The following is a 23,163-nucleotide window of genomic DNA, read 5'->3' as shown; positions in this document are numbered from 1 at the left end:
TTTAAGCATTGCACACAGAAGGAAAAGCTGCCCTTGCAGAGATTAGTGTCTCTGGTTGCTTCCTAGTAAACATGATTCTGCTCCAATCACTTGTCATGCCAATGTCTACAACATTACTTCTAAGAGCCTTTGTGCAGAAGATTGGTGAGACAATGTGAATTCATTAAAATCAGGTATTTAAAGCAAATATTTAATAACAGAATGAACTTACTAATATAAGTTTCCATAAAACACTATTGTGGTGGTTCTATGTTTATTGTCTCTCGATAACTTGAGATTCAATTTGCTCAGTTTTAGAGATACATTACTAATACATGAATTGTAATTTATTCCTGAAAATAAATTATCAGACAAATTTAGCCCTTCTCTCTGTTTGCCAATCTGTTAGATAATAACTTCAATTTTTATATAATTATTGCTCTACATAATTGTCTGATGAACAATTCATATGAATAATTTTCACCCTTTATGGCTGTTTACTTGCACCAATTATTATTTGTCATTTGTGGTGAGGGACTGATTACATAAGTCACATAGTATTTCTATTTTTAGTTAGATGCATGGTGAAAACCATTGTTTATAGACACACCTAGATGCAGGAAGTTGAGGTGCAGCAAGTACTGCAGCACTCCTCCCCCCAGATTTTGCATCGTATGCTGGGGTTCCAGATGTCAGCTTGTACCTAGGATCCCACTACAGCCAGGGTCTGGAACACCAGCTCCACGGGTCCCAGATTCTGGCCCCTCTGGGTGTTTCAGTCATTGGCCCCACAGACTCTGCTGTCAGCCACAGGATCCCAGCCGTTGGGCCCAAGAGCTCCCTTGTATGCCCCAGAGCCCTGGCCATCAGCACCATGTCTGGGGCTCTGCAGCCACCCTGTCATAACCATGAGGGTTGGCCAGGAGCCTGGGGATAAGCGATTAACTGTACCTAGCCAGGTAGCAGTCAGCCAATAGAAATGCAGGTAGGGTATGTCTACACTACCCCGCTAGTTCGAACTAGCGGGGTAATGTATGCATACCGCACTTGCTAATGAAGCCCGGGATTTGAATTTCCCGGGCTTCATTAGCATAAGCGGGGAGCCGCCATTTTTAAATCCCCGCTGCTTCGAACCCCGTGTAGCGCGGCTACACGGGGCTCGAACTAGGTAGTTCGGACTAGGGTCCTATTCCGAACTACCGTTACTCCTCGTGAAACGAGGTGTACCGGTAGTTCGGAATAGGGACCCTAGTCCGAACTACCTAGTTCGAGCCCCGTGTAGCCGCGCTACACGGGGTTCGAAGCAGCGGGGATTTAAAAATGGCGGCTCCCCGCTTATGCTAATGAAGCCCGGGAAATTCAAATCCCGGGCTTCATTAGCAAGTGCGGTATGCATACATTACCCTCCTAGTTCGAACTAGGAGGGTAGTGTAGACATACCCGTAGGGATTTCAAACAGAGACAAAAGACTTTTTGTATTTTTCCTCCTTCGTCTCTGAGCCAGAGTTTGCTGTCTAGATACTGAGGGAGACAGAAGACTTTTTCTCCAAGAAAAAGACTCTTCATAATGTAGGGTAAAGTCCAGATAAATCTGTCAGGTTTTATTATTTTCTGTTGTGGAACTTTGGATCTGATGTCTGTGCTGTTAGAACTGGGGTTTTTCTCTCTTTTGTAATTAACTCCTGAGCCCATGGGGGTCATAGAATCATAGAGCTGGAAGAGACCTCAGGAGGTCATCCAGCCAGGCCCCGCAACGTGTTTTGAAACCCACGGGAGGCACGTTGCGGGGCCTGGCTGGCTCCGGGTTCGGCCTCCGGGGCCTGAGTGCGGACTCCGGCCCCGCAACGTGGAAGGAGAAGGGATTTTTGATGGTGATCGATATTGGAAGAGATTAAAGCCAAGTAATCTGTGGGTGGCCCTCTCTCTCCACTGGAATCTACAACGGACTGTTTCTACAAAGAGAAACTGCTGAGCTACAGTTCATCAAGTTTGACACAATCAGCTCTGGGTTAAACAAAGACTGTGAATGGCTTGCTAACTACAAAAGCAGCTTCTCCTCTCTTGGAATTCACACCTCCAGATCAGCTACTAGAAGTGGGCCTCATCCTCCCTGATTGGATCCATCTTGTCATCTCCAGCCTGATTCTGGCCTGCATATTTATTCCTGCCTCTGGAAATTTCCACTACATGCATCTGACGAAGTGGGTCTTTGCCCATGAAAGCTTATGCTCCAACACTTCAGTTAGTCTATAAGGTGCCACAGGACTCCTCGCCGCTTTCACCAAGGGAAATAGCTTTTCCTAATATACAACCTAGACCTCTCCCACTGTAATTTGAGACTATTGCTTCTTGTTCTGCCAACCATCACTACTGAGAACAGCCTTTCTCCATCCTCTTTGGAACCTCCCTTCAGGAAGTTGAAGGCTGCTATCAAATCCCCCCTCACTCTTCTCTTCTGCAGACTAAACAAACCCATATCCTTCATTCTCTCTTCATAGATCATGCGCTCCAGCCCCCTAATCATTTTGGTCACCCTGCACTGGACCCTCTCCAATGTGTCCACGTCTTCTCTATAGCAGCGGGGCCCAGAACTGGACACAATATTCTAGATGTGGCCTCACAAGAGCCAAATAAAGGGGAATAATCACTTCTCTAGACCTGCTGGCAATGCTCCTCCTAATGCACCCCAATATGTCATTAGCCTTCTTGGCTACAAGAGCACACTGTTGACTCATATCCAGCTTCTCATCCACTGTAATCCCCAAGCCCTTTTCTGCAGAACTGCTACTTAGCCATTCGGTCCCAAGTCTGTAACAGTGCTTGGGATTCTTCCGTTCCAAGTGCAAGACTCTACACTTGTCCTTGTCCTTGAACCTCATCAGATTTCTTTTGGCCCAATCCTCTAATCTGTCTAGGTCACTCTGGACCCTATCCCTGCCCTCTAGCATATCTACCCCTCTCCCTAGCTTAGTGTCATCTGTGAACTTGCTGAGGGTGCAATCCATCCCTTCATCCAGGTCATTAATAAAGATGTTAAACAAAAGCGGTCCAAGAACAACAGATCCTTGGGGTACTCTGCTAGAAACCGACTGCCAACCTGACATCAAGCCGTTGACCTACTACCTATTGGGCCCGACAGTCTAGCCATCTTTCTATCCATCTTACAGTCCATTTATCAAATCCATACTTCCTTAACTTGCTGGCAAGAATATTGTGAGAGACCATATCAAAAGCTTTGCTAAAGTTAAGGTAGTCCACTGACTTTCCCATATCCACAGAGCCTCATCACAGAAGCTAATCAGATTGGCCAGGCACGACTAGCTCTTTGTGAATCCATGCTGACTATTCCTGATCACTTTTCCCTCTTCCAAGTACTTCAAAATGGATTCCTTAAGGATCCCTTCCATGATTATTTGGGGGACTGATGTAAGGCTGGTCTGTAGTACCCTGGATTGTCCTTCTTCCCTTTTTTAAAGATGGGCACTACATTTGCCTTTTTCCAATTATACAGGATCTCTCCCAATCACTACGAGTTTTCTAATATAATAGCCAAAGCCTCAGTTCCCTCAGATGCATTCAATCTGGGCCCATGGATTTGCGTATGTTTAGCTTTTCTAAATAGTTCCTAACTTGTTCTTTCCCCACCAAGGGCTGTCCACCTCCTCCCCATACTGCATTGCCTAGTGCATTTATCTGGGAGCTGACAATCTCCGTGCAGACAGAGGCAAAGAAAGCTTTGAGTACTTTAGCTTTTCCCACATCCTCTCTCACTAGGTTACCTCCCTCGTCCAATAAGGGCCCCACACCCTCTCTGATCACCCTCTTATTGCTAACATGTCTGTAGAAACCTTTCTTTTTATCCTTCACAACCCTTGCTAGCTGCAATTCCAATTGTGATTTCACCTTCCTGATAACTCCCCTGCATTTTCGAGCAATATTTTTATACAGCTCCCTAGTCATCTGTCCAAGTTTCCACTTCTTGTAAGCTTCCTTTTCGTGTTTAAGCTCAGCAAGGATGTCCCCAGTAAGCCAATCTGGTCGCCTACCATATTTGCTTTTCTTGCTGTGCATCGGGATGGTTTCTTCCTGTTCCTTCAATAAAGCTTCTTTAAAATACTGCCAGCTGTCCTGCAATCCTTTCTCCTTCTTGTAAACATTCCAGAGAATCCTACCCATCAGTTCTCTGAGGGTATGTCTACACTACCCTCCTAGTTCGAACTAGGAGGGTAATGTAGTCATACCGCACTTGCAAATGAAGCCCGGGATTTGAATTTCCCGGGCTTCATTTGCATAAACTGGGCGCTGCCATTTTTAAATCCCTGCTCGTTCGAACCCCGTGCCGTGCGGCTATACGCGGCACGAACTAGGTAGTTCGGACTAGGCTTCCTAGTCCGAACTACCGTTACTCCTCATTCCACGAGGAGTAACGGTAGTTCGGACTAGAAAGCCTAGTCCGAACTACCTAGTTCATGCAGCGCGTAGCCGTGCGGCACAGGGTTCGAACGAGCAGGGATTTAAAAATGGCGGCCCCCAGTTTATGCAAATGAAGCCCAGGAAATTCAAATCCCGGGCTTCATTTGCAAGTGCGGTATGCCTACATTACCCCGCTAGTTCGAACTAGCGGGGTAGTGTAGACATACCCTGAGGGAGTCAAAGTCTCCTCTTCTGAAGTCCAGTGTGTGTATTTTACTACTCTCCTTTCTTCCTTTGGTCTGGATCCTGAAATTTACCATCTCATGATCACTACTTCCCAGGTTGTCACTCACCTCTACTTCCCCTACTAGTTCCTCCCTGTTTGTGAGCAGCAGGTCAAGCTGTGCATGGCCCATGGTCGGTTCCTTTAGCACTTGTACCAAGAAGTTATCCCCAACATGCTCCAAAAACTTCCTGGATTGTCTGTGAACTGCTGTATTGGTCTCCCAACAGATGTCAGGATAATTAAAGTCACCCATGAAAACCAGAGCCTGCGATCTGGAAGCTTCTCTCAGTTGTCCAAAGAAAGCCTCATCAACCTTATCCGTCTGATTCCATGGTCTATAGCAGACACCAACCATAACATCACCCCTGTTGCTTCTACCTCAAAACTTAACCCATAGACTCTCACCAGTCTTTTCTCCCTCTAAATACTGGAGCTCCAAGCAATCACACTGCCCTCTTTGGGTATGTCTACACTATCCCGCTAGTTCGAACTAGCGGGGGTAATGTAGTCATCTGCAGTTGCAAATGAAGCCCGGGGTTTGAATTTCCCGGGCTTCATTTTCATGAAGCCGGCCGGCGCCATTTTTAAATGCCGGCTAGTTCGGACCCCGTGCAGTCATACATGCAGACACTGTCTCTGAGGGCTTGACCTCATCTGTGAGGTGAGAGCAACAGTTCCTGGAACAGGGGAAGGTGATGTCTTGGGAGCAAGCAAGGCCATGAATGGCCTGGACAGTGAGCTCCATCTTACAGGGGCCCAGATGTTTTCAGAGGACCATGCTCTCCTCTTCCCTCCCCACAACACGTACCATGGACAAGCAGGCAAGGGAAGAGTCCAGCCACACTGGGATCCAATGGCTGGCAGAAGGGGCTCGAGCAGTCTGGGCTTCCATTGGTGCTGCACACACACCTGTGCATAGCAGCACTGTCCCCAGGAGTGGGTGGTGTCTCGAATGGACAGGCATGCTCTTGTGCCATGTGCGGCACTCCAGAGTCTGTGTGCGGGAGTGCATGTGCCCTTGTCCCCAGCCTCCTTCCAGCAGTGGCTCATGATGGGAGGGAATTCCTCCCCGGGGGTCAGAAGTGTGTCTGGCCTCCCCAGAGATTGTGAGAAGGAGCCCGGGAGTGCTAAAGTGCTGCCTTCTGATGCTGCATGGGCATCCATATGCATGGACTGTAGTGTGATGGCCAGGCCAAGAAGGCTGAGTAACGATCGCACCCCAACCCCTCGTCACCCACCCCCATCCCCTGTGTATGTAAGAAAACTAAGAGCACTCACCTGATGATCCCTCCCTGGCTTCGGAGGATCCATGGGACACATCCAGGCCCTGGGATACCGGCTCCAATGTGAGCGTGGTCACAGTGCTGGCTGCATCCTCCTCCTCCTCTTCCTTCTCCTTGTGGACTGGGATCCCTGAGAAGGCAACAACGGGCGTTTCCAGCCCCAAATCCACCACCAGGAATGAGAAAAGGGCTGCACCCTCTACCCAGGATGCAGTGCAGGTCCTCAAAATGGGGGCAGGAGTGAGGTTCTGTCCCAGAGCGGGAATTGCTCTGGTGTGGCATGGTGGAGCTCCTTGACCTTGCTCCAGACCTGCTCAAGTTTCCTTGTATGGCCCTTTGTGACCAGGCTCTTGGCCATCCAGCCATAGATTGAAGCATTGCAACATCTGGAGTGGAGATCCTGGAAGTTCTCCTCATTGCCCCACACCTCAATGAAGGCCAGGCTCTCTGCCCCAGACCAGGATGGCGCACGCCTCTTTTGGCCCCTGGCAGGCTCCTCGGTGACCTGTGAGTGCTCCCTGGGATGGGTAGGGAGTTATTGCACAGCTTGGAGCTGGGACTTTCTGGCTAGAAATAAGGCAGTAGCAGTGAACTCTGGCCGGAGGCAGTGAGGTCCAGCTTCATGTCACAAGCCCTTTCCCTTGTATCTGCAGCTTTAAGAGCTCCAGGGGAACAGGAACTATAGAGTCCAGATGAATGTAGATGGAGTGGCAAGCAGGGCACCTATGGGATTTCCTGGAAGCCGCTTATTTTGGAAAAAGTTCCTATTCAATGTCCAGACATGCTCTCTTCCAAAATTCCCTTTTTCAGAAGAGGCCTTATTCCTCATGGAATGAGGTTTACCAGCATCAGAAAAAGCCCTCTGTTATTTCACTTTTCTTTTGAAATACACAATTGCTGTGTAGACACTAGTGTTGTTTTTCCAGAATAACGGCTGTTATTCTGGAAAAATGGTTCAGTGTCTTTGCTACTCAGTTTGCAACATCAAACGGGTTGGACTAGATCCTCAGAAATTGGCACAGCTCCACTTGTTGGCATATCCTCACTTCTCACACTCGAATGAAGCTCTGCTCATTTACACCAGATGGGGTTCTAGCCTGTTTTTTTCTAACCACCTCTACTGTAAATTGATTTGAAAGGCAAACTACTCTTACCTGCTTGTGTTTCTTCACTAGTAATAAGGGTTCTGCAGACCATATCCAACTCTTATTTACACCTGTCTTCAAATTAACCTGCTCAGTCTCTAATTCTTTTACACTGTGTGACTCAAGGACCTCTGCATGAAAACTGGCAGAGGTCACTGGGGCATACAAGGAGACAGGAGTCCTTTGGATTCACCAAAGGAATGTCATGTAAACTCTCTATCGAAAGCCTGTTTCACGCTGGTCACCATGACCATTGTGAGATGTAAGTGCAGAAAATGTGAGTAGTTAGGTATCTATGCTAAAAATTATACTATCTAGCTCTATCATTAAAAACAGGTCCCTATATCTGGAGACAGTCTCTACCAGAAAAGTGGTTTAAGGTAAAACTTGTAAACTGGGGTACCCTGTTCCGTTGGGATTTCTGTGGGTACCCAGTGATTGGTGCTGGTTCCCTCTAGAGCAGTGGTCTCCAACCTTTTTACACCCAAGATCACTTTTTAAATGACAGAACAAGCCAAGGTCTACCGCCCCGCCCCTTCGTGAAGCCCCACCCTTCTTTGAAGCCCCGCCCTCTCTATTCTCCTCCTCTACATCACTTGTGGTCCCCAACCCTTATACTGCTGCTTTTTTCCCCAGTTCTTCTGTAGGAAGAGGTTTTTCCAACATTTGGCCTGTCCAAACTGGACCAAATGTCAGAAAAACCTCTTCTTTTGGAAGCCCCCTTATTCCTCGTGGAAAGAGGAATATAGGGGTGACTGAAAGACCATGTTTGCTCTTCCACTAAAGGAAGCAGAAGAACAAATGCATCCCTGGATGCAGTAGAGTTTTTCTGGAATATCTCCGGAATCCTGAAAAACTCCTGGGCTGTGTCTAGACTGCATCCCTTTTCCATAAAAGGGATGCAAATTAGACACATCGCAATTGCAAATGAAGCGGGGATTTAAATCCCCCCGCTTCATTTGCATAAACATGGCTGCCGCTTTTTTCCAGCTCGGAGCTTTGCTGGAAAAAAGCAGCAGTCTAGACGGGGATCTTTTGGAAAATAAAGCCTTTTCCGAAAGATCCCTTATTCCTTATTTTAAGAAGAATAAGGGATCTTTTGGAAAAGGCTTTATTTTCCGAAAGATCCGCATCTAGACTGGTGCTTTTTTCTGGCAAAGCTCTGAGCCAGAAAAAAGTGGCAGCCATTTTTATGCAAATGAAGTGGGGGGGATTTAAATCCTCGCTTCATTTGCAATTGCGATGTGTCTAATTTGCATCCCTTTTATGGAAAAGGGATGCAGTCTAGACACAGCCCTGCAGTCTAGCTGTACCCTCACTGGGTTGAGACAGGATGTGTAGACTCTGGGATGGGAATGAGGGATTTGGGTTTAGGAAGGGGTGAGAGGTGCAAGCTCTAGGAGGAAATCTGGATGCAGGAGGAGGTGGATCCAGGCCGGGCAGTGTTGGAGTCAGATGTAATGTTGGGGTACTAAGGAAGTCACAGGCTTCTGGATGAGAGAGTTCAGGAATTTGGGTTGGGGTATGTGAGGGGCTCAAGGTAGGGGATTCCAGTGTATGATAGGCTCAGATGTAGGGTCTGGAGGAAAGGGGAGTGCAGGAGTGTTATGATGCTGTGGCCAGATGGGGGCTTGGCCCCAATTGGGGGTTTGTTGGCCAGGCTTCATATTTAAATAAAGTACTATGTCAAACACAAAGGCTACGTCTACACTGGCCCCTTTTGCGGAAGGGGCATGTAAATTTCACTAGTCGTCGTAGGGAAATCCGCGGGGGATTTAAATATCCCCCGCGGCATTTAAATAAAAATGTCCGCCGCTTTTTTTCCGGCTTTTAAAAAAGCCGGAAAAGAGCGTCTAGACTGGCCCCGATCCTCCGAAAAAAGCGCCCTTTTCCGGAGGCTCTTATTCCTACTTCAAAGTAGGAATAAGAGCCTCCGGAAAAGGGCACTTTTTCCGGAGGATCGGGGCCAGTCTAGACGCTCTTTTCCGGCTTTTTTAAAAGCCGGAAAAAAGCGGTGGACATTTTTATTTAAATGCCGCGGGGGATATTTAAATCCCCCGCGGATTTCCCTACGACGACTAGTGAAATTTACATGCCCCTTCCGGAAAAGGGGCCAGTGTAGACGTAGCCAAAAAGTTTCTTCATTGTCTTTATTTCTGAGAAGGGGCAGGGAACCTGTTTTGAGTCAGGGGTCACTGATCCGCAGAAAAGTCAGTTGGGGCCACACAAGTGAGATGAAAAAAACCCTCCTCAAACTCTCTCCCCCCCTCCCAAGCTTCACCAATGTGGCCCCAACTGTGTTGGTTGGAGCACGGGACATAATACTGGGGAAGGGTACTAGTGTGTGCTTTGGCAGGGGACAGGGTGCCAGTGGGGACAGAGTTCTGTGGCTGGGGGTAGGGGAGAGGGAACAGGGTGCCAGGAGGGCAGGGGTCAGGGTGTCAGTGGGGACAGGGTTTTGCAGCAGGGGACAGGGTGCCAGTGGGGACAGGTTTCTGCAGCAGGGGACAGGGTGCCAGTGGGGACAGAGTTCTGCAGCTGGGGACAGAGTTCTGTGGCTGGGGGCAGGGGAGAGGGAGCAGGGTGCTGGGAGGGCAGGTAACAGGGTTCTGCAGCAGGGAACAGGGTGACAGTGGGGGCAGAGAGTCTCCTGCACCCACCTCCTCCCAGGATTCCCAACCCCCTGAGGAGGGAAGCCTTGTTGCACGTCTCCTCTGGGCCCAACTCCCCCTTCCCGTGGAGCAGGGAAGCCCACGCATGCACCCCCTTGGGGCCGACCCCTCCTCCTGCGGAGGAAGGAAGCCCCGTCGTATGCCTCTGCCGGGGCCAGCATGAGCCTCCTGCGGAGCAGGGAACCCCCGTTGCGCGCCCTCTCTGGGCCAGACTCCCCCCTCTCTCAGAGCAGGGAAGCCCGCGCATGCGCACACGCTCCCTCCGGGCCCAACTCCCCCCTCTCGCAGAGAAGGGAAGTCCCAGCATGCGCCTGTGGGAACTCACCTGGTAAGTTCCCAGCACGCCACAGAACTGGGGCAAGGAAGCAGCCAGCACGTTTCCAGAACCCCCGGGAGTGACGCACAGCTGTAGGACTTCTATCTACCCCACGGGAAGCTGCCACTACCTCCGTTATTGCTGGAGATAGGTAGTGGGGCTTCTTGGGGTTGGAGGGAAATTGGGGGCCTGGAACGCCTCACAAGCAACTGGTCAAGGCCTCGCGATCGACCAGTCAATTGTGATCAATTGGTTGTTGACCACAGCTCTAGAGCACATTTTAAAAGGACTTAGTCTTCAGCACATCTTTTCTCAATCAGCAGACAAAGATAGGGTGAGTATTTGAGTGGCTGATAGGCTGGTATAGTCAGGAGCTACTGGTGATTAACAGCCCTGGCTGTATGGATGGCATCACAGACAGACTTTCACATATGTGAGTTTCGTGAGACAGCTGATTAAATATTGAGCCAAATATGAACTGGAAGTTATTGAACACAGAAAACATGGAGCCCCCACAATGATTCTCCCCCAAAATCACAGGCACTTTTCATGGGAGAATCTAATTTTAAAATACCTATTCAGTTGATGAAAATGGCAATAAAATGGCTAGCAATGCAGCATTCTGCACCTTGTCAATAATGTTCCTCAAATCATCATTCAATGGCATGCTCTTCTGCACATAACGTACTGTAATTAGTCTTCCTTGAAAAGAACATGGGTAACGTTATGGAGAGACTGAGCAGACATCCTGCCTCAGGAGGGTCACAGAGAAAGCAAGTTAGTGCAGCCAAGCAAGGAGCATGTATTCACTGAGACTACAAAACTATACACAAAACTGAGCCTTTGTACTGCAAATGAACTTTTCTTTTAGGGGCTGGCCCTGTGCAACTGAAGTACTGTTCTGCCATAGATATCAATGGAAATAAGGTCAGGCTTTCATTGAATCCACAACACCATCATGCTTGACCAATTAAAAGGCACATATGAAGATTCTGTTTTGAATTTTCTTTCTCTCTCATTTCCCCCTTTTCTCTCTTTCCTCCTTCCCAGCTTTCATTTTTCTTTCCCATCTCATTTTCCTCTATACCAGTTCCATCTCCCCGACTATCATGCCACGGGCTGTTCCCCTTTTCCTCACCCCCCCCTTCACTTTTCTTTTGTATTTCTCTTCCTTGTTTACTTCTTTCTCTGTCAATGACATCCATCCAGTCCTGACACCCGGTCATGGTATACCACAGGCAGGCTTCAGGAGCAGTGAAGTGACCAAGTTAGTTCTATTTCTAATGCAACCTCTGTGGGCTACACTAGAATTACTCCACTGATCTGCAGTTGAAGATCAGGACCATTAGCGTGTGTCTACACTTTAATTTGAACCCACTGCTGAATGTCTCAGAACTCAAGACTACACGGTCAGGATTGCGGAGTACAGGCTATGATGCTAAAAGCAGCTGAGATATTACAATTGGGGCTGGAGCAAGGGCTCTCAAGTTTACCCTTCCCCCCTCTACATCCCGGAGAACAGGGTCTGTACTCCAGCCTGAGTGGCAATGTTTTACATTACTGCTTTTAGCACCAAAGTGAAAGCCTTGTGAGTCCAACTCTGTGGACCCAACCCTGAAACAGGGGTTTTAAAATGTAGTGCGGTACCACTAGAGGCTTCACACTAGCCCCTTTCTTCCTTTTGACTAGTCAGCTTTCATTCATCTCTCACGGCCTCAGTCTCCTCCAAGTCTGTCTTCTAAATCTTCCTTCCACTAAAGATGCACTACAGCATGCAGTTGCCTCTCTGCTGCATCTTAGTTCCTTTCTTTCATCATGCATCCTGGAAACTTATTAAGCTCTCTGGTGCAGAAAAAACGAATATAGAGTTGGAGGAGTCCAACTAGGACTATACCTTTATTAATATTCAAAGCAGCAAATTGGTGGGAACATAAATATATATAAATCCTTTGATAATAGCCACAAGAATTATTTGACAATGCTGAAAAGGTTCTGTGCAGCTATGTAACAATGTCTAGATGCATTCCATAGTTAGGAAAAACAAACTGGACAGGATTTATTCTTCCAAACATAATAGAATATAGAGCATTTTTATCTGAAATCCGATGAATAATTACATTGATTGGAAAGAATAAGAGGTTACTGAGTATTATGTGCTCTGTAACGTACACATGCACTCCCGCAGGCACTCATAAAGTTTATGACAACTTTAAACGTGCATTTAAATAATATATGTAGGTGAAAAGCCATTTTTTCACGCTCTTCACTGTTATGTATCCTGGTCTCTGTACACAGGTGTGCATTTTTCTCATTTACTCCATTGTTCCTATTTTGCAAAGCAATTACAAGAGAAATTCTCTTCTGCTGTAACTTAGTGCAGCTCTGTTGAACTTATTGGACCTATGACAGTATACACCCACAGAGACTTTGACCTCAAAATACTGTGTTGAAAATAAAGACAGGAAGCAAAAACTAGGAATGATGATAGTGTGGAAAAAGCTAAAGGTTGGGACAAAAGACAACTAGCTAGCTGCAGAGGGTGTATCATAAAAGAGAAGCCACAGGTCACATGCAGTAGAAATTGGGTGGAGATGGTCACGTTAGCAGGAACATATAGATAGGTAGCTCTTGTTAGTGGACAGAACATGGGACTAGGAGTCAGGATTCCTTGGATTCTAGTCTTCATTCTCCTATTGGCTCATCTGTGACCACAGAAAAATTGTGCCTCGGTTTTACTAAATATATTAGTGACATTAATATACAAACATCCATATTTACTCATCCATTTGTTCATTAAAGCAGTTTAAGATTTTTGTATGGAAGGGCTAATACATATTCATTCTTTATTAGTAGTATAGAAAACATTTCAAGGGGGTTAGTGAGAGTTTGGTAAGCTTCTGAGTTCTGAAACATATTAGGCTCAATCCTTATTAATTCTAATGCCCCTTAAAAGCAGAGCTATGGTTTTGTACAGTGAAACGATCTCTGGCTATTCCATTATGCAAGTGGAGGTCAGTTCTTTGACGCTTTTTAAAGCATTATTAGTTACAACTGATGTTTGACACACTTAACACTGTTTTGTCGACAGTGGCATGTACACGTACACTTTACAATTCCCTTTCCAAAGAGTTCAATCATCCCATGTGTGTGAGACACGCTAAAAGAAAATAGTAGCCACTTACATGTTTCAAAGCGATGCAATTTCAAGAGCTGATACCAAATAGCTCTTAATTAAATGGGATACTAAGTTCAGAGTCTTCAATTATTTGAAAGGAGATGCTCAGAGCAAGAAATTATTCATGATGGGAAAAGAGAATACAGCTAAAAGTAATGAAAAGAAAGGAAAATTTAGGCTCCATACCAGGGAAAGCTTCCTGACAGTGAGATGTGTTAGAGTGGGGGAAAGAGAGGAAGCTCTTTGGCTTAGAATGTTTAAAAGCAGAATGTAGAAAGTATTAAGAACTTAGAACCAATAGCTTAGGGAAAATCCTGAATTGTCAGGCAGAGGAGCTAAATAACCTAATGGTTCTTTTCTAATTTGTTTCTTATTAATTCATACTCATACATATTTGTAAAGGTTTTATTTAAGTCCACAAAAACATCTTTGATAAAAATGCATTTCACCCCTGACTTACTTGCAATTAAAGCTATGAAATATATTATAATGCTATGTGAAAACTAAAGTATTTAAATGAATCATAAGTCCTGAAAACTTCTCTTGGGTTATTTTTTGGGGGGGGTGGGGGGAGGGAGAAGAGGGGAGTGTGCTTATGCATATTTTATTTGTTTGTTTGTGTATGTATGTATGTATGTATGTATGTATGTATGTATGTATGTATGTAATGTAACTCCTTTCCACGTAGGATACCTGCTTTAGCGTAGTGCTAATCAGCTATAAAAAGCTCTCTAGTCAGCATATCTATGCACCTTGAAATCATGTGATTAGGAAGAGGAAAGGTTCATCTTCGGTGAACACTTGACAAAAATTTAAAAGGAAGAGACCAATGTCTAGAGAGGGAGAAGATCCAGGAGTGTAAAAATTGCTTCTAGTAGCAGGCTAGACGATTAAGCTACAAAGTTTCATGCACATTACCTCCTCACCATGATACTAGAATGGCCTTGGAAGAGCCCAAATGCTTTTAAGGCTGTGTCTAAACTCTGAGCTAGTGGTGTGAATCCCATTTGCATATGCATACTTGTTTTAGCTCTCCTCAGCCTTGTGTGAGTGTAAGGAGGAGTGTAGCTCCAGGAGCATAGACAGTGGCAGCAGTCACACTTTAGCCATGATGAGTATTCAGCATGCCCAAGCCATACTTCTGTTTCCACTACCCTGCTTGCAGTGCAGACATAACCTAGGAAATGAATGGGCCTCAAACATGAAGAGTATGGAATTTTTCTCGCACAAGGCCTCATATTGCAACTCCTACTCATACCAGTAGTTCTGACTCCTGCTATGAGTCCAAATGATTAGTTTCACAGGCACTGCTCAAATGAGCAGGAGTTCAGGACTGGGCCAATATTCCTCACAAGTCAGTGTTACTGCTATCCAATATTTTTTTTCTTCAACAGACTTACCACTACGCATTAGCTCCATGGCCACAGATGTGAGCTGCCAGACTAGGGAAAAGGACCTTTAACCAACCACTCCCTCTATGCTAGTTGCTGCGAAGAGTCTTGGGTCAATGTCATAAATATGAAGAATCCCTCTACCCAGAGGAAATCTTTCTGAGGCCTGTTCAGTCAAATGTATGGATCCTGTATGCTCCTATAGTAGTACACAGTTGGGGCAAGTACATGTCCCTTAATGGAAAAACAGCAAGATCTTCTTTAAAGATATACCTTGCTCATTTTCTAATCCCAGACAAAATCAGATAGTGCTTTATAGTGCCATACCTTAAAAAAACAGCTAATGGGTGAGGAGATGCAAATAACACTGTAATTATGAAAGGAACATGCTCCCATCAAGAGGCTCCTCTTTCTCTCTCCACCACCCCCATATTTTTGTTAACCGTATCTCATTTATGCAGAATTTTGACTGACATTAAAAAATAGTTCACTGTACAGTGAATGCTGAGCCATGCTAATTAAGGGTCTCTCTCTCTCTCTCTCTCTCTCTCTCTCTCTCTCTCTCTCTTTTGCCTCTTAACTATAATTACAATTTCCCTTTTTAATTTACAACACTGTATGCAGACTTATCTCAGATGATATGCCAAAAGAGAATTATGGCACCTTCTCAGAAGGTGAAGAATAATGACTCTAGAAAACTTGTGATTTACACCAGACATAGGTAGCTACCTAGCTAACAATGAGGATCAGCCTAAAAAGCTCCTGGAGGAAAAACACTAGTTATCAGCATACTTATGTGAAAAATAAGCTGCAGTCTATGCAGAGGGTGCATATGATAAATAGGACTCTTTGATATTTTTCTCTTCATCGTTCATAATTTACCCAAGCATGAGCCTTCTAGGGATCAATATTAAAGGCTTTCTGTAAAAATCAGTTGCAGAGCTGAAAACTCAGAACCATGACTTTGCAAGGTATTATATTATCAACAACAACAATTTCATTGGGTTTAGGTTTCTAAATCAGTAATGTTACCCATAGGTGGAAGATTAGTGTTACTTTTTCAGTGTGCACTTGTTTATGTCTTAGATAGCTAGTGTTATGATCCTCCTTTGCTGTGTAATGAAATCAAATAATTGATGCTTTCATGAATAGCATCACATCCCACACATTTATATAATGAAGAGTGTTAAGGTTCTTTTGTTCAATGCTTTCATGAAGAGAACAATCAGCGTGAAATTTTCTACTGATTATTACTATACACTAGGAAGGGAGTAAAGCTACGTCTACACTGGCATGAATTTCCGGAAATGCTCAAAACGGAATACTATTCCGTTTTCAGCTTTTCCGGAAAAGGACCGTCTACATTGGCCGCGGAGTTGCCGTGATAACGATGCGCTTTTCCGGAAAAGCGCGTCTACATTGGCGGCATGCTTTTCCGGAAAAGCAAAAGCCCGGAACCATTTTGAAGAGGGCAAAGGCCACCAGATCTTTCCGGGGGCGGGGCCGGAGCTCTGTCCAGACGCGTGGTTAAAGGGGTCTCGCCGGGCAGCCGTTGGTCTCGTGCTCCCGTGCCTTGGGGCCTCTGCCAGGGACTGGCACCCTTCGCAGGGTCGGTGGTTGCCCTGTGAGTTTTGGGGACACCACCCTTTGGCCCCCAGCTGCTTTTCCCGGCGTTTTCTTTTGTCTGCCCTGCTCTATCTGCCATGAAGCCGTGGGAGGCCATGTACCTGCTCGGGCCCCTGTTGGAGCTGTACAGGTGCCTGGAGCTCGTGCTGCAGGCTGGTGCCCTGGCATTCATGTACCAGGAGGCAGAGATCGCCTTGGACTCCCTCACCAGGGAGGTCCTGGCAACCGCGTGGCATCAGCACCTGACCATAGACCGGCCCATCTGGACTTTGGAGACAAGCACCGACTGGTGGGACCGTGTGGTCCTCGGACAATGGGACGATCACCACTGGATCCGGAATTTTCGGATGAGGAAACAGACCTTCATGACGCTGTGCACCTGGCTCACCTCCGCGCTGCAGAGAACCGCCACCCGGCTGCGGGCACCCATCCCCGTGAACAAGAGGGTTGCCATCGCGCTGTGGAAGCTGGCCACACCGGACAGCTACCGCTCGGTGGCACACCAGTTCGGAGTGGGAAGATCCACCGTTGGAGTGATTGTCATCCAGGTAAGTGCCAGGGGGAGTAGGATGGGGGAGGGTGCTCCACCCCAGGCCCAGGGACACCCAAGACTCCAGGCTGGGTCGCCCAGGGGTTTCGGCCGTCCCTCCCTTGCACAGGCCCGCTGGTGGGGGGGGAGCATGGGGCGAGGAGGGCCCTGGTGTGTGTGTGTGTGTGTGTGTGTACAGAAGGAATCAAGGGGGAGGAACCAAGGGAGCGCACACTCACCCCTGGCTGTATGTAATGTGTTCCCTTGTGTTTCTCTGCACCCTTCTGCAGGTTGTCCATGCCATCAATGATGTCCTGCTCCCGAGAATCATCCGCCTGCGCGACGTCAATGAGACCATGGCCGGCTTCGCTGCCCTCGGGTTCCCCAATTGCGGGGGAGCCCTGGACGCCACCCACATCGCCATCCGAGCCCCGGAGCATCGAGCAGCCCCCTTTATGAACCAAAAGGGGTACTGCTCCATCGTCCTGCAGGCCCTCGTGGATCACCGGGGCCGCTTCCTGGACATCTACGGCGGCTGGTCCGGCCGGGCACACGACGCCCGCATCCTCCGGAACTCAGGACTGTTTCAGAGGTTGGAGGCGGGCACCTACTTCCCCCGGCGGGACTTGACTGTCGGGGATGTGCCGATGCCCATCTGCATGGCATCTACCCCCTGATGCCCTGGCTCATGCGGCCCTACACGGGGCAGCCGGACCAGAACCGGGCCCGGTTCAATGACCACCTCAACCGGGCCCGAAACCCAGTGGAGCTAGCCTTTGGATGCTTAAAAGCCCGCTTCCGTTGTTTGCTCACCCGTCTCGACATGGGTGAGCAGAATGCAACGGAGGTGCTGGCCGCGTGCTGCGTGCTCCACAATATTGTGGAACGCAGTGGGGAGGCCTTCCTCCCTGCATGGGTGGCAGCTGAGGCACAGACCTTGGACCAGCCCGACACAGCTGCCATCCGCCAGGCGCGCCAGGCGGCGGTGCGCATTAGAGAGGCCCTGGTGGACATGTTTGCCCAAGCCCCGTAGCAGGGTCGCTTGGGTCACCCCAGAGTACTCCGTCCCAGCTCCTACCCTTCCCCACCTCCTCCCCTTACCTCCCCCCCCCCCCAATAGTAAAGCGTCGGGTCACAGCACATCGGCCGTCATCGTGTCTGTTTGTCGGGTGCGTTGGGCGTAGTTAGGGTTTTTCTTTTAAGTTAGGCTAGGGTTTAGGCCACCATCGCCGTCCTGAAGAACAGCCAACAGGATTTGGGACTTGTGCGGAAGGCTCATGTCAGTGCCATCTTCGACAGATCTCCTGGCTCTTCCTCTCCTGAGGCCTGGAAGGCCCAAAGGATTGACATGGCCAGCTTCGCTGTCATCGTCCGTCGAGGGATCTCCTGGCTCTTCCTCTCCTGAGGCCTGGAAGGACCAAAGGATTGAGGTGGCCAGCTTTACTGTCATCATCCGTCGAGGGATCTCCTGGCTCTTCCTCTCCTGAGGCCCAGAAGGACCAAAGGATCGAGGTGGCCAGCAACACCACAATCATCCTCCCTGCGCCTAGACTATGTTTTAGAATCTGTACTGTGCATCTTTTAACCATTTGTGCTTGTTTGTTGCTATGTAAATATAGTTTGTAGTTTACTTCTTTACTGAAAAGTCTCAGTATTTCTTTATGCGCCGCAAACCAATGACCACTGAAAAAGGTCCCGGTGATAGAGTCATTAATTTGTTGTCCACAGTTTGTAACCCTGTTAAATTGAAGTGGCTAATTGGCATCTCACATAATTTCTTTACAGTTACTAGAGGAACACAATAACCACACAAGATTCAAGTGAAAACAGAACTTTTTATTTACAAAGGAGGGGGAGGGGACCTTTAACTGGAACGGGGGGGACCTTTAACTGGGAGATGGAGGAGGGGCAGTTACTGTGATGGGTGGCCCCTGTGAGCGCCCCTCCGGGGGCGGACCTGCCCACGCTGGGCAGACCGCGTCAGGGCAGGCTGCACGGTGAGGTGGCCACGAGTAGGGGCACGGTTAGGAGCAGGGTCAGGAGCAGGGTCAGGAGCAGGAGCAGGGGCAGGGAGAGGAGCAGGAGCTGGGAGAGGAGCAGGGATAGGAGGGGGCATGGGCTGTGCTCTGGGAGGGATGGTGAGGGCATGCGGTCCGGCCATGCCATAGTGGATGGCATGCACTAAATGTGCCGTCAGCGTGCCCATTGTGGTGCGCATCCCTCGGCATTCCTCCAAGAATGCAGCCCAGCCCTCCTGCCGCCAGTCCTGGTCCCCCTGCACCCGCTCTGCAATTGACGTCGGGATCCCCTCCACCGCGGTGACATGACGGCGGAGCAGCTGGTCCCGGTGTCGGAGCCTCAGTCTCCGGGCTTGGGCAGCTGGGGGTGCCGCTGCTGCTGGAGTCGTGGGTCTGGTGCTGGGTCCCGCTGCAGGGAAGAGAACAAAGGACGGGTCAGTCAGGCAGGCCATCCACTGTCCCCACACCGCATGCCCTCCACCCCGGAGCCCAGGTGACTGCACAGTTGTGTGGCTTGGGACCAAGCCGGTTCCCCTCCTGCTCCCGTGTTGTATGTTGGCAAGGAGGACCGCCCCTGGAGTAGGGTCCTCCCTCCAGTATTGTAAGCACCGGTCTGTATCCTGGCCCCGTGGAGGGCGGGAGGGTGCTTGTGCTGCATTCACCTGTGGAACTCCCTGCCAGTGGAGACTGTGAAAAGCTTTGGGCTAACCACTGGTGTTTGACAGGGAGCAAGATGCATCCCCACAGCAGTGCCTGGGAGCACACCTGTCAGTGGCGGTCTGGGCTCTCAGATCCCCTCGCGTGGGATATCTTCTGGACAGAACCAGAAGGGTGACTGGGTGGGGGGATGTCCCATCCTTGCAGCAAAACTCAGGGGCCCGTCTCCCTCCCACTATCCCTCCCGCAAGCCCGGTAGCCCAGGGACAGGTGTGGCCACAGTGGGGACTTCCCTTGGGGAACCTGCCAAGGCACTGGGAGCAGGTGAGGGGCTCGGTGGGGGTCCACGGTCACAGGACTGTGACACTGTGCTTATCCCAGGAGCAGCTGGCTGTGCCTCACAGCTAAGCATGGGACAGTGTGCCGTTCCCTGTGCTGCACCCCTTGGTGGAGCTGCGGGCTCTGGGCTGAGCCCCTGGGGCCCTGGCCGGTTCCAGCCGGCATCCACCCTTCCCCCTGGTCCCGCCGAATGTGTGTGAGGAGCACGGTCCCAGGCGTGCCCTGCAGCTGCCTGCCACGGCCACATGCCGCTTGGTCACCAGGCTGCACGTGGTTGCACGTGCTGCTAACTGCCTCATGCTACACAGCGTGCAGCTCACGTGGCCTGAGTGACATGCTCTCCCCCTCCCCCCTCCGGGCACCTGGCTCTCCCTCCCCCCCCCGCCCCCCGCCCCCCGCCCTTTGGGAGTGTAACCTGCAAAGACTCACCAGTGGGTTCCTCCCCGGCCTCAGAGGAGCTGCTGGAGGAGGCCTGCTGGGTGGCAATGCTGGCCTCCTCTCCTGACGCACCGCCACTGTTGTCTACCTCCTCTGGCTCGGTGGGACGGTTGATGGGGGGGGGTGCCGGCAGGTGTCCACAGGGACAGCTGGGGCTTGTGGGGCAGGCTCGCCCTGAAAAGAGTGCAGCCTCTCGAAATAGGGGCAGGCATCGGGTCCTGCTCCCCTCCCCTCCCCGCACGTACCCCAGCCGCAGCTCCTTCACCTTGGACCGCACCTGCTCACAGCTGCGGCTGGGGTGTCCTTGCTGGGCCAGGTTCCGTGCCAGATGGGTGTAGACGTCGGCGTTCCGGAGGTGGGACTGCAGGTCATGGAGACCCTCCTCCTCCTCCTCCCACAAGTCCAGGAGGGTCTCCAGCTCCCTGGGGGTCCAGGATGGGGCCCTGCGTTTGCGGCCCCTGGGGGCTTCCTCCCCTGCCCCGGGTGACGGTGGCTGACGACCACCTGGAGCTGCCATGCCTGCGCTGAGGTGGCTGGGCAGCACAGTTGGCACGTGGCAGAGCTGGGAAGGGTGGTCTCCTGTGGGCTCCTGCCACGTGCGGCCAGTAGCGTCCGCGCTCTTTAAGACCTCGGCTTACCTGGAAGTCCACGGCTTCTACGGGGCCTCCCGCCGTCCAAACTGCTTTTTTCCGTTTCTTCTGCTTTTCTGGAAAAGCTGTCTATACTGGCCCTTTTCCGGAAAAGCTTTTCCGGAAAAAGGACTTTTGCCCGAGCGGGAGCAGCGTAGCATTTCCGGAAAAGCGGTAGGTTTTGTACAGTACAGCATCGATGCTTTTCCGGAAATTCAAGCGGCCAGTGTAGACAGCTTGCAGCTTATTCCGGAAAAGCAACTGCTTTTCCGGAATAAGTGGCCCAGTGTAGACACACCCTAAGGCTACGTCTACACTGGCCCCTTTTCCGGAAGGGGCATGTTAATTTCAACTATCGTAGTAGGGAAATCCGCGGGGGTTTTAAATATCCCCCGCGGCATTTAAATAAAAATGTCCGCCGCTTTTTTCCGGCTTTTAGAAAAGCCGGAAAAGAGCGTCTACACTGGCCCCGATCCTCCGGAAAGCGCCCTTTTCCGGAGGCTCTTATTCCTACTTCAAAGTGTTTTCAATCACTCTTATGAATTGTAAAATTCAGGGACATTTTACTCTACAATGTGTAATCAAAATATGTCTATTTTCCTTTTATTAATTGTTGTTTAAATGATCTTCCAATATCAACCCCTTTGCACTGTCTGTGATAGAGAAGTTCTGGACCAACATAGGAGACAGTTTCATTAGCTTCATGAGAATGCTTTTTCTGTGGCCAGATCAGAACTTTCCTTAGGATTTCCTTAGGGCCCTACCCAGTACTTATTACACAGGTGCCCTATGCCTAACAGCAGCCTAGATTGGAGAAATCATGATTTTTTTGGAGATCTGATTATAAGATTTTCAGCAACACACTAATGAAACATTTTTAAATCAAGTTTTAAACTAAGGTCCTGCAGCTCAATACAGGAAATTCAGAAACTGACAATATGTACCTGGTGTTGGCAAATGCCTCTTAAATGGCTTCATTACTATTTGGATGGCTCTTTTGTAGATTCAGTGTTCTGCTAATAGGTCTTTTTACTTTTATTATTATATAATAGGACTTTTTCACTTTTAATTCACTAGTTCCTCTCCAGAGCAAGCAGAGGTATAGAACAGGGATAGCAAGAGGCAGGTGGATAGGCATTAAAACCCAGTGGTACCCCATATTTTCAGGTATCCTATGCAGCTGCATACTCAGTATATGGGTAAGGAAGGACGTGGGTCAGACTGTTAGTCATCCAAGAAGAGACTATATGCTCAAACTCATGTCAGTTATTCAATCCAGTTGCTAACATAAATGCAAGGGCTTTCATAATTTCAATCTTTGACCCACTGTGAAAAAATGAGCATGCGATAGAGAATGTCAGAAGGGCCTGGAATAAAAGGCTATTAATTTATTTCTGTATGGCTGGGTCTAGACTGGCCACTTTTTCCGGAAAAGCAGCTGCTTTTCCTGAAAAACTTGTCAGCTGTCTACACTGGCCGCTTGAATTTCTGCAAAAGCACTGACGATCTCATGTAAGATTGTCACTGCTTTTGCAGAAATACTATGCTGCTCCTGTTCGGGCAAAAGTCTTTTTCCGAAAAACTTTTGCACAAAAGGGCCAGTGTAGACAGCAGAGATTTATTTTCCACAAAAAAGCCTCAATTGCGAAAATGGCAATTGGGGCTTTTTTGCGGAAAAGCGCGTCTAGATTGGCCATGGACGCTTTTCCGCAAAAAGTGCTTTTGTGGAAAAGCGTCCTGCCAATCTAGACGCGCTTTTCTGAAAATGCTTTCAACGGTAAACTTTTCCGTTAAAAGCATTTCCGTGTAGACGTAGCCATATATGTGTCTATAATTCAGTTTGAAGTAAAAAAGTTGAACCTTTCAGATTCCTGGAACAAAGACAATAAATGCAGCAGCCCAAAAGAGAAAAAAAATGCTTTAAATACTTTATATCTTCTTTAGAGCTTACTGTTGCATTCATATCAAGGAAACAGTTAAAAGAGATCAATAATAAAAGCTTATGATAACAATTCCTGGTAAATGTAACACTAATTCATGTATCTTATTGCTTATAGTCTTCCAAAATGAATAAATAAGCTTCCTTGTCAAGGCCCTAATCACAAGTGATTCTCAACATTACAGCACAAATAATATTCTAATTTTCTATAAAATGTCTAATAGCCTAAGGAGGTACTGTAGCAGGAAAAAACATTGATAGTTTACAATAAGGTTCCTCCTACACAGCCTACTAAGAACAGCAGCCATGTATGAAATCATTAGTCATA

The 23,163-nt window shown here is 48.6% G+C and overlaps 2 protein-coding genes across 6 annotated transcripts in view; both read right to left on the bottom strand.

Annotated features, from left to right (window-relative positions):
- Positions 1-23,163, bottom strand: part of GALNT18 (polypeptide N-acetylgalactosaminyltransferase 18) — a 699,281-nt gene that overhangs the window by 159,679 nt on the left and 516,439 nt on the right. For 2 of the 5 annotated variants that reach the window (XR_012903608.2, XR_012903609.2), the window contains exon 11: positions 5,957-6,091. The exons of 2 other annotated variants lie outside the window; for them this stretch is intronic. Coding sequence is in view for 1 of the 3 variants with exons in the window: in XM_075927913.2 (XP_075784028.1) it covers positions 12,785-12,796 (12 nt within the window). In the remaining 2 variants the exon portion in view is untranslated. Of the gene's footprint in view, positions 1-5,956; positions 6,092-9,188; positions 12,797-23,163 lie in introns of those variants that run through there. One more of the 5 variants, XM_075927913.2, reaches the window with a different exon arrangement.
- Positions 12,805-23,159, bottom strand: LOC142829197 (uncharacterized). The gene is made up of 2 exons (XM_075927915.2): positions 20,259-23,159; positions 12,805-19,242 (listed from the first exon to the last, which is right to left on the bottom strand). The coding sequence occupies exons 1-2, from the start codon at positions 20,782-20,784 to the stop codon at positions 18,728-18,730; spliced, it is 1,041 nt and encodes a 346-aa protein (XP_075784030.2). The 5' UTR covers positions 20,785-23,159; the 3' UTR covers positions 12,805-18,727.

Source organism: Pelodiscus sinensis, chromosome 5 (assembly GCF_052426305.1).
Source record: "Pelodiscus sinensis isolate ZL-2025 chromosome 5, ASM5242630v1, whole genome shotgun sequence".
In the NCBI taxonomy this organism is placed as follows: domain Eukaryota; kingdom Metazoa; phylum Chordata; order Testudines; family Trionychidae; genus Pelodiscus; species Pelodiscus sinensis.
The sequence above is the reverse complement of the archived record's forward strand: the minus strand, read 5'-3'. Positions and strand labels throughout refer to the sequence as shown.